This window comes from Coregonus lavaretus (assembly GCF_964263955.1).
Source record: "Coregonus lavaretus genome assembly, chromosome: 16".
NCBI lineage: Eukaryota > Metazoa > Chordata > Actinopteri > Salmoniformes > Salmonidae > Coregonus > Coregonus lavaretus.
This window is the reverse complement of record NC_140003.1, coordinates 34,494,480-34,505,408: the sequence shown is the minus strand read 5'-3', so window position 1 is coordinate 34,505,408 and position 10,929 is coordinate 34,494,480. Positions and strand designations below refer to the sequence as shown.

Here is a 10,929-nt window from a genome sequence, read left to right as displayed (position 1 = left end):
ATCGGAGAGGTTGAGAGTAGAAGAAGTTCAGGAGCAATAAAAAATAAAATAAATAAAAATATATATAATAGAATTATTGTAAAATTAACTCTGTCCATAAGGTGTAGATAGTAAGTATAGACCAGAAGTAGAGGCCTGGGCATTGTTGTTCACTAATTTACTCCAAGTAGGGAAAGGATGGTGGGGTTGAAAAGTAATAAAGGGGAGTATATATATAAAAAATAAAAATAAAAATAAAAAACATGGGGGATTGGAAGTGATGCAGACAATTACATTGATAGAAGATACAATCTATCTGCAATATTAAGCTGATCCATTCCCCCCGATATAAAATAATAAAAATTAAAAAATATATAAAAAATAAATGAATACAAGGGTTGAATTTCATGTCAGAAAAAGCATTTACAAAATGTGGCTTATGGTTAGCCTCATATACATTATCTAGTGTTATCATTTAAAATGATGTGTGAGATTAGCTATTCTCTGCTTCAGATGTAGAATGACAAGGGGCACATTGATTGTACATGTAATGCCATCATACTGTAGGCCTCTGGCTGCATTGGTGATGCATGTCGTTATGATAAGCTGCTAAACTGGTTCCCATGGCTGATATACTGAGACAGAGTGACAATCAGATAAAACAGATTGGAGAGCTCACAACTGGACAACAAGGTCATGTTCATTTGAGAAAGCAACACAGAAACACAGACAAATTAGAGACAGATCCCCTTCACACCTTTTTATTGTAGAATTGTGATCTGTGATTAATGAACATTGACACTAGTTCATCTTGAATAATGTTTTTTAGTGTTTAAACACTTCACTTTTAATAAAAATTGAATGAATCAACACATAATTTCAAAATGTACAAATAAGCTAACTTGTTTGTAAATGTTAGACATCATAGTCTAACATAGTCTAACATATACTCCTGAGTGGCGCAGTGGTCTAAGGCACTGCATCGCAGTGCTAACTGTGCCACTAAAGATCCTGGTTCGAATCCAGGCTCTGTCGCAGCCGGCCGCGACCGGGAGACTCATGGGCGGCGCACAATTGGCCCAGCGTCGTCCAGGGTAGGGGAGGGAATGGCCGGCAGGGATGTAGCTCAGTTGATAGAGCATGGCGTTTGCAACGCCAGGGTTGTGGGTTCGATTCCCACGGGGGGCCAGTATAAAAAAAAAAAAAGATGTATTCACTAACTGTAAGTCGCTCTGGATAAGAGCGTCTGCTAAATGACTAAAATGTAAATGTAATAGTAAGAAGGCTATTATTACTAAAGCATTTTGGGAAAACAAAAAGGTCCATACCAGAGGTGACCAACCTTGCTCCCCTGATCCCTGATCTACAGGGTGAGCAGACTTCTATTCCAGAAATAATACACATTATTATCAACTCATTAGGTTTGATAGGTTGAATCAGGTGTGTTAGTGCTGCGCTGGAACAGAACCCTGCACACCCAGCATACCTCCAGGAGCAGGATTGGTCTGCTACAGTTGTAATAAGTTTGTAGCCTACATCGTGTGTGACTTTTAACTGTATTGTTGTATACAACATTTGCTAACATAAGTACACATACAACCCATGGCACACAAGCATGTGCCAGCAGTCTCTTGGGACATTCATTTATTTTTATTTTTTATTTAACCTGTATTATACCAGGTAAGTTGACTGAGAATATATTCTCATTTACAGCAACAACCTGGGGAATAGTTATAGGGGAGAGGATTATTATTATTATTATTTTAATTTAACCATTATTTAACTAGGCAAGTCAGTTAAGAACAAATTCTTATTTACAATAACGGCCTACCAAAAGGCAACAGGCCTGCTGCGGGGACGGGGGCTGGGATTAAAAATAAAAATATTGGACAAAACACACATCACGACAAGAGAGACACCACAACACTACATAAAGAGAGACCTAAGACAACAACATAGCATGGTAGCAACACATGACACACAGCATGGTAGCAATACCACATGACAACAACATGGTAGCAACACAACATGGCAGCAGGACAACATGGTAGCAGCACAAAACATGGTACAAACATTATTGGGCACAGACAACAGCACAAAGGCAAGAAGGTAGAGACAACAATACATCACGCGAAGCAGCCACAACTGTCAGTAAGAGTGTCCATGATTGAGTCTTTGAATTAAGAGATGGAGATAAAACTGTCCAGTTTGAATGTTTTTTGCAGCTAGTTCCAGTCGCTAGCTGCAGCGAACTGAAAAGAGCAGCGACCCAGGGATGTGTGTGCTTTGGGGACCTTTAACAGAATGTGACTGGCAGAATGAGTGTTGTATGTGGAGGATGAGGGCTGCAGTAGGTATCTCAGATAGGGGGGAGTGAGGCCTAAGAGGGTTTTATAAATAAGCATCAAACAGTGGGTCTTGCGACAGGTATACAGAGATGACCAGTTTACAGAGGAGTATAGAGTGCAGTGATGTGTCCTATAAGGAGCATTGGTGGCAAATCTGATGGCCGAACGGTAAAGAACATCTAGCCACTCGAGAGCACCCTTACCGGCCGATCTATAAATTACATCTCCGTAATCTAGCATGGGTATGATGGTCATCTGAATCAGGGTTAATTTGGCAGCTGGGGTGAAAGAGGAGCGATTATGATAGAGGAAACCAAGTCTAGATTTAACATTAGCCTGCAGCTTTGATATGTGCTGAGAGAAGGACAGTGTACCGTCTAGCCATACTCCCAAGTGCTTGTATGAGGTGACTACCTCAAGCTCTAAACCCTCAGGGGAGGCATTCTTCTTACCAAACCACATGACCTTGGTTTTGGAGGTGATCAGAACAAGGTTTAGGGCAGAGAAAGCTTATTGGAAACTAAGAAAGCTTTGTTGTAGAGCGTTTAACACAAAATCCGGGGAGGGGCCAGCTGAGTATAAGACTATATAATCTGCATATAAATGGTTGAGAGAGCTTCCTACTGCCTGAGCAATGTTGTTGATGTAAATTGAGAAGAGCGTGGGGCCTAGGATCGAGCCTTCGGGGTACTCCCTTGGTGACAGGCAGTGGCTCAGACAGCAGATGTTCTGACTTTATACACTGCACTCTTTGAGAGAGGTAGTTAGCAAACCAGGCCAAAGACCCCTCAGAGACACCAATCCTCCTTAGCCGGCCCACAAGAATGGAATGGTCTATCGTATCAGAAGCTTTGGCCCAGTCAATAAAAATAGCAGCACAACATTGCTTAGAATCAAGGGCAATGGTGACATCATTTAGGACCTTTAAGGTTGCAGTGACACATCCATAACCTGAGCGGAAACCAGATTGCATACCAGAGAGAATACTACAGACATCAAGAAAGCCAGTTAGTTGAATTTTGGCAAGTTTTTCCAACACTTTTGATAAACAGGGCAAAATAGAAATTGGCCTATAACAGTTAGGATCAGCTTGATCTCCCCCTTTAAATAAAGGATGCACCTTGGCTGCCTTCCAAGCAATGGGAACCTCCCCAGAGAGGAGAGACAGGTTAAAAAGGTCAGAGATAGGCTTGGCAATGATATGGGCTGCAACCTTAAAGAAGAAAGGATCTAAACCATCTGACCCAGATGTTTTTTTGGGGTCAAGTATAAGGAGCTCCTTTAGCACCTCAGACTCAGTGACTGCCTGCTGGGAGAAGCTGTGTAGCGGGGCAGGGGAAAAAGAGGGAGGAGCATTGGGGCTAGTCGCATTAGACGGGGTGGGAGATGAGGAAATGTTGGATGGGCAATGAGGCATGGCTGAGTCATGGGGGATGGATGAATGAGCCAATTGGATGCTGGGGATGATTAGGTGGCCATGATGGTATGGGCCATCAGATTGGGAATTTAGCCAGGACACTGGGGTTAACACCCTACACCGCACCCTACACAGGGCAATGTCCCCAATTATTGCCCTGGGGTATTGGGATATTTTTTTAGATGAGAGGAAAGAGTGCCTCCTACTGGCCCTCCAACACCACTTCCAGCAGCATCTGGTCTCCCATCCAGGGACCAACCAGGACCAACCCTGCTTAGCTTCAGAGGAAAAAAATTAACTGGACCTCTTCATCTGCAGACAGGCTTTTGCAGCTCTCCATATCTGAGGACAGACAACATCACAAAGTAACAGGCTTCATTATATTACAATTACACAGCCCTGACTATTATCTATCTGTCTGCCTTCATATATTTCCAATCTAGGACTATACTGGATAATCTTTTCATAATGTTATCCCACAACCTGCCCTATCTAACTAGTACACCCTTTTCTGACAGCTGGAGCAGAAAATCCTTTCACCCTCTTCAATTGCTGTTAACTACAAATGCATTTGGAGCATGAGTTTTTAATTTACTGATATGATAAATATGCTTATATCAAGATAACAAGCTAATATGAAGTTAGCTAGCTGATGATATTTCACTTAGCTATAGTATGTAAAGTTGGCTTGCTAGCTTGCTAATAATACATTGTTAAAAAAACAAAAACAAATTGTATTTACTTACTTGCTTAAATAGGTTCACGCCTATGCCCACGCCCACATAGCGGCCAATCTTTTGGAGCGAAGCGTTCTCAAGCGGAGGCGCCGCTTCTGGTCAAAACCTACCGTCAAACAGAAAATAACATCTAGTTTAGGTTCAGTTCTTAGCATTAGGCCTACGTTTTACATCCTAGTTCAGTGTAGACTATTCTACTCAATATCTGTCACAGAATGGTGTCAATTGTTCGTGCCTTATAATTCTGACTTGCCTTATTAAAACCCATACAATAAGGAAACAGATTATTGATTACGGGAAAGCACATTTAATGATTGAATGTTTGTGTTGATTTCCAGTGCTCTTGATGTTAGAAATGCAAGTTAGAGTTTGTAGCTGGCTAGCTGCATTTTGAGTCATTAATATATTTTCAAATCAAATCAAATTTTATTTTATTGGTCGCATACACATATTTAGCAGATGTTATTGAGGGTGTAGCGAAATGCTTGTGTTCCTAGCTCCAGCAGTGCAGTAATATCGGGTGCTGTAGGTGTCCTGGAGGGCAGGCAGTGTGCCCCCGGTGATGCATTGGGCAGACCGCTCCGCCTTCTGGAGAGCCCTGCAGTTGCGTGCGGTGCAGGTTGTGTTACTTTCTCAATTTGTCATTCTGTTGTTTTTGTTGTAAATACATGTACAAAAAGCTTTCAAACTGGGCATTGCACAGGGAATCTTGTCTGCCTTCCCACTAAAACTTCCACCGCCGAGAGCACCACTTTACAATGTCACCTCATGTAAAGTCAAGAATATTAACTCACTGGACACACACTAGTTGAATCAACGTTGTTTCCATGTCACTTAAATGACGTGGAACTAAGTGGAATAGTCGTTGAATTGACATCTGTGCCCAGTGGAAACCCTCTTAACCTCAGAGAAACAATATATATTATAGAGCAGACAGGTAGATTTGTATTCAAGACAACCCTGCCTGGCCTCTTTACAAATGGCCTTCATTGTACCCCTGCAGGACACTACTTTATCACCTCTAAAGCTCTCAGGATGGCATCTGAGAGAGAAAGAGAGAGAGAGAGTGTGTGTGTGTGTGTGTGTGTGTGTGTGTGTGTGTGTGTGTGTGTGTGTGTGTGTGTGTGTGTGTGTGTGTGTGTATGGAGAGGCTGTCAAATCCTAAATCTTTAAAGCTCTCCCTCAGGGGCTCTTACTCAAGGGGCTCTTACCCATTCACCATGACAACCACTTACTCTAACTCAAGCCAACGTGAGAATAACATATTACCTTCCTGTCCCCTGGTGCATACCATGCCACCATGGCTCACCATCATCTCTACAGAGGTAACGCGACCCGCAGCCCAAACCCATAAATGTCACATTGGTGTTTACCCTCATGGATGTGACTGGGCCTATAGTGGCCACAGAAAATGCTGCTGGAATTTCCAGTAATTCATTTTTCACATTTTTATAAATCATAATAGATTGGAGGTTGGACTGCGGATGAACTCTTCATAACCTTTACACCACTCCAAAAGCAAGCCTCTGACCACAGCAAGGCACAGTCAAAAACGCTTTAGACAAAAATGTGTGTGTGTGTGTATGTGTGTGTGAGAGAGAGAGAGAGAGAGAGAGAGAGAGAGAGAGAGAGAGAGAGAGAGAGAGAGAGAGAGAGTCCTTTGTGTGACCATTGACCTTGGCCCTGTCTGGCCCTGACTCCTGTTCTCAGTGGGCTGCCAGTTCTCACACACACTGAAACGGTCCCCCATATTCTCAGGGATGGGGCCCAACCCAGCTCATCTCTCCCTGTCAACCTTCAGTCAAACGCCCTGTCCACTAACTCTTACAGCCAACTGAGAAAAGATATGAGCTGTGTGGGCAATATAAAGTTATTTTTCAACACGGGAAAATATGTGAAAAGTGGTGTCAATTCAGTATGATTTATACGCCATCCAGTGGCAACTTTTGGAACAGCAACGTTCGAGGTGTTTGAACTTTTATTTTGAAAGCAGCGTTGAACACGGAAGTAGCAAACTCGCACGTTGGAGTACTTCTTGAACTGCAATCAAGCACACAGAGCAGAGACCTTCAACATGTCTTACAGCGCAAAGATAGGCCCGTCAATACTCAGCAGTGATCTCGCCTGCCTGGGCAGTGAATGCGTCCGAATGATGGAGTGCGGGGCTGACTACCTGCACCTCGACGTTATGGACGGGTGAGCAAATCCAGAGAGCACGCTAGCTAACTAGCATAGCCTCAGTCCAATAGAAATCACAAATCAGGCAGTTAACTAGCTAACGTTAGCTGTAACACTGTGAATGAATGCACATTTTAGTTAACGTTAGCAATCACTGCTGCTGCTGTTGACTTGTGTTAATCTCTTGTTAGAAGTCAAGCTAAAAGTCCTTATGGGTGATGTCAACATCATGGCAGATTGCAAAACCAGTCCATATTGCATAACATTCTGCAACTCTGTTTACGACATCCTCTGTTCACTTATCTTTGGTCAGTTTATGTTTTATTCAGCACTGTGATTAGCATTTTTTGTTATTGATCTGCCTGCCTTGTAGCAGCACCAATGTGACAGGAGTAGAATCAGTCACATGAGGATAATGATTTTATCTCGTTCCCCTGAAGTCATTTTGTCCCCAACATCACGTTTGGCCATCCCATGGTGGAGTGCCTGAGGAACTGCGTGGGGCCAGACCCTTTCTTTGGTCAGTAATGAAACCACACTCTGATATGGTTACAATATATCCCTGTTGTATGACAACAAAACATTGACCTATTTATTCTAGCTGAATGTGCTGACCACAGGTACCATTATTACTGACACTGGGGCCACCATGCTACTTTGTTCTTCTTTGCATAGAAGCCATCTCAAAAGTGTCTGTGTGTGTATGTTTCTCTCCTATAGACATGCACATGATGGTGTCGAGGCCGGAGCAGTGGGTGAAACCCATGGCAGCAGCAGGAGCTAATCAGTACACGTTCCACCTGGAGACCACTACCAATGCTGGAAACCTCATTAAGGAGATCAGAGAGAGTGGCATGAAGGTGAGACAGAGAGGCAAAGTTGACTATAGAAAGACCAGAGGTGAGGTCCAGATATGGGAGGTCAGAGAGCGAGAGAAATGGATGGTCACAGATTCATAGTCAGAGAAAGTTCACAACTATGTGTCGTCTAACAGTTGTGCGTCTTCACCCATGTATGGTAATGTCACACTGTGTGTGTGTGTGTGTTTTAGGTGGGCCTGGCCATAAAGCCTGGGACCACAGTAGAGGAGTTGGCCCCATGGGCAGGACAGATTGACATGGCGCTGGTCATGACTGTGGAGCCTGGCTTTGGAGGCCAGAAGTTCATGGAGGACATGATGCCGAAGGTAGTGTGTTGTGGTTGTGTCTGTCTGTCTATCAGGCTGCATTTACACAGGCAGCCCATCCAATTCTGATAGTTTTTGCCACTAGTTGGTATTTTGACCAATCAGATCAGATCTGTTGGCCATAATTGGGCAAAATATCAAAATTGGCCTGCCTGTGTAAACGCAGCCTATGTGTTATTTTGTGGCTTATATTTGTCTCACTAGAGAGCATGTGTATGATAAGCTGCATGAAAAAGCTTCTTTGTCCTCATCTGTAATCTGATTTATACACAAGGTCACTCAGATTCATTTGAATGCAGAGGTTTGTTACAATACCCTCAGTTGACATTGTGTCATCTGAGAATGAATAAGACATTTTAGTAATGTTATCTGCTTGTGGCAGGTAAGTGACATGTAGTTTGAAGTTGTCTGATCAATGTGTTAGGGGGGTTCTCTGTGTGTCTCTCTGTTTTGTTTGATTCTCACTGTTTGTTGTCTGTGGATTTGTGTGTGGCTTGATTGAATCTATTTGTTGTGTCCGTTTTGGACATGTGGTCCATGTGTGGCATATTTGGGACGTGTCATTGACATTCCATTGTCTGTTTCTGTTTGTCCAGGTTAGTTGGCTGAGGAGTCAGTTTCCCTCTCTGGACATTGAGGTGGACGGAGGAGTGGGTCCCTCTACCATCCACAAGTGTGCTGAGGTGTGTACATGCCTCCCCATACCATGCCCCTTTGGGTCCTGATGCTTAACTGCATTGTCTTGTTGCTTGTGTCCATCCATGGGTGTTCACTGTGTGTGTGTTTCTCTTTCTGTGTGTCTCTCTGGTAGGCGGGCGCTAACATGATCGTGTCGGGCAGTGCGGTGGTGAGCAGTGACGACCCTCGCTCTGTCATCGCCATGCTGAGGACTGCCGTCTCTGAGGCCATGCAGAAACGCTCGCTGGACCGTTGACACGCCCCCTGCCTGGAGATCACCACAGTAATGCCTCACACCAGAACGCCATAGCAACATGCTACTACACCCTGAAGTGGGACAGTCAACATATGTTTATCTTTGGTGGTGAGGGAGGGGTGTGGAAGTGGGTGCCCTGCAGACCAGTGTGCTGATGTTACAGATTGAGCCAGTGAGGCTGCGCCCCTGCCCCTCAATACCCCAGAACATCAGAACCAACCCCAAAGCCCCACACACTCAGCCAGGATCACTACTCAACCAACAATTTACCCACCTACCAGCTTAAGCCTGTGGATAAATTAACACTTTAATGAGAGTGGAACAGTGGTAACGTTGACTGCACACAATCATTGTAAACATTCCTGAATATTTTTTTGAATACTGTTATGTCAAACTAATGATAGTTATGTCTGACAAAAAAATAAAAAACAGAATTTAAGGTGTTTTCTTTGCTAGTGGGTGAGAGAGAGTGAGAGGTGTTTGATACAGGACTGCAGAATGAGAGGCCAAATCATGAAGTTTTTAGGACAGGCTAGTATTTTGTCACTGCCCTGTTGAAATAACTTACCATTTCCCCTGTCACATGATACATGGAATCCCTCCTCTTCTTGATCTGCCCAGCAGTATTTTACTCAGTGTTGTAGTACTCGAGACCACATTGAGTGTCTCGGTGTCAGATACATTTTTACTCGGTCTTGGACAGTGAGGACTCGTAATTTCTTCCCGAGACCAGCGGAGTAAAATAGCCTATTCATAATTAAAAGCTTCCATTCAGTCAGTGCATAAAACCGTGTCACCAGGCCAAATATATACACTCCTTTCTTGAAACAATATCTTAACGTCTATTTAAACCTGGGATACCTACTTTACTCGTAACATTACTGTCCTTTTACTTTTGTTGAAAAATATTCTCAAACTTTGTCAGAATTTCCTTGCCTCGCTGGTAGGGAAGAGTGGGGGAAATTGTTGGAAAATTGCTCGCTATTAGTTTTTATTAATCGCTTTGGTACCATTTTCACAAGTATTTGGTACATTTTCACAACTCTTAGTACAAAACTCCAAACTGGGCACACTTCTAAAGCAGCCAGTCTTTCATTCAAAACCGGTCATTGTGCATTCATTTGGATTGTAAACATCTCACCACACAACCACTCAAAATATACGTTTGTGAAATGTAATGAGAATATTAGTTTAATCACCAACACACAATGATATCTTTTCAATTTAGTCATTTTAACTACCAGTTAATCCAATAGCAAGCAATGCAAGATATGCGTTTCAAATCGGCCATAGAAGTGCTGAAAGGAATATGCTACAGTACTGTAAATTAGTTTTCACATTACGCAATACACTTACATTACCCAACAAAATTTACAGAAAATCTATAATTTCCATAATATCTATCCAATGTGTGATCAATGAAGACATCCTCTACAACCATTCAAAAAAACATTTTATTTTTCAGATATAATTGCAACATGGTTTACTGTCTGTAATCAAGTGTAAGAAATTAAATGAATGAAAATAAAACATAACGTTTAACACGCATTCATTTGCATCAAGCCTGTCTTGAGCATTTGGCCATACATTCTCATCCACATCACAGTGAATGTCCTCATTGTTCATGCACCACAGGAAACACCTTTTGACATGGCAAATCCAAGCTTGACATTGGTTCTGCATTGACGTCGTCGCATGCCTCATCCATGGCCAGAAGGAGGGCGGCACGCTCATAGGGATGGTGATCGTACATCCTCCACCTCCATGCTGAAAAAAAAAACTAAATAGGGATGAGGAAAGGAGAGTATGGGGGCAGGTATAGGGTCACAAATCAGGGATGGGCCCGAAAACTATGCCTGAACCACCTCTGCATGGTGGAACCTGACATTGTCCCACACAATTACATAGGTGACCCCTTCACCTTGATAGGCCTGCTCAATTTGATTGAGAAACACAATGAGGTGTGCAGCGTTGTTGGATCCAAGTAATGGCCTACACCATCTTCAGAGATAGCTGCGCACATGGAGCGGTTTCCTCCACGTTGTCCAGGCACTTGGTAAATGTGTTTCATAGATACCTGGTGCCTCTTCAAAAGGTGGCCGATTGTTGGTAGGCTGATGGATGCCACATTGGCAAAGGTGTCATCGTTC

At 43.1% G+C, this 10,929-nt stretch overlaps 1 protein-coding gene across 1 annotated transcript; it reads left to right on the top strand.

Annotated features, from left to right (window-relative positions):
- The first annotated feature begins 6,453 nt into the window (after nt 1–6,453).
- On the top strand, nt 6,454–9,222 carry LOC311143246 (ribulose-phosphate 3-epimerase-like). Its single transcript, XM_084179058.1, has 6 exons — nt 6,454–6,677; nt 7,100–7,179; nt 7,380–7,519; nt 7,711–7,845; nt 8,442–8,528; nt 8,657–9,222. Exons 1-6 carry the CDS (start codon nt 6,556–6,558, stop codon nt 8,777–8,779), a joined length of 687 nt encoding a protein of 228 aa, XP_084035184.1. The 5' UTR covers nt 6,454–6,555; the 3' UTR covers nt 8,780–9,222.
- The last annotated feature ends 1,707 nt before the right edge of the window (nt 9,223–10,929 follow it).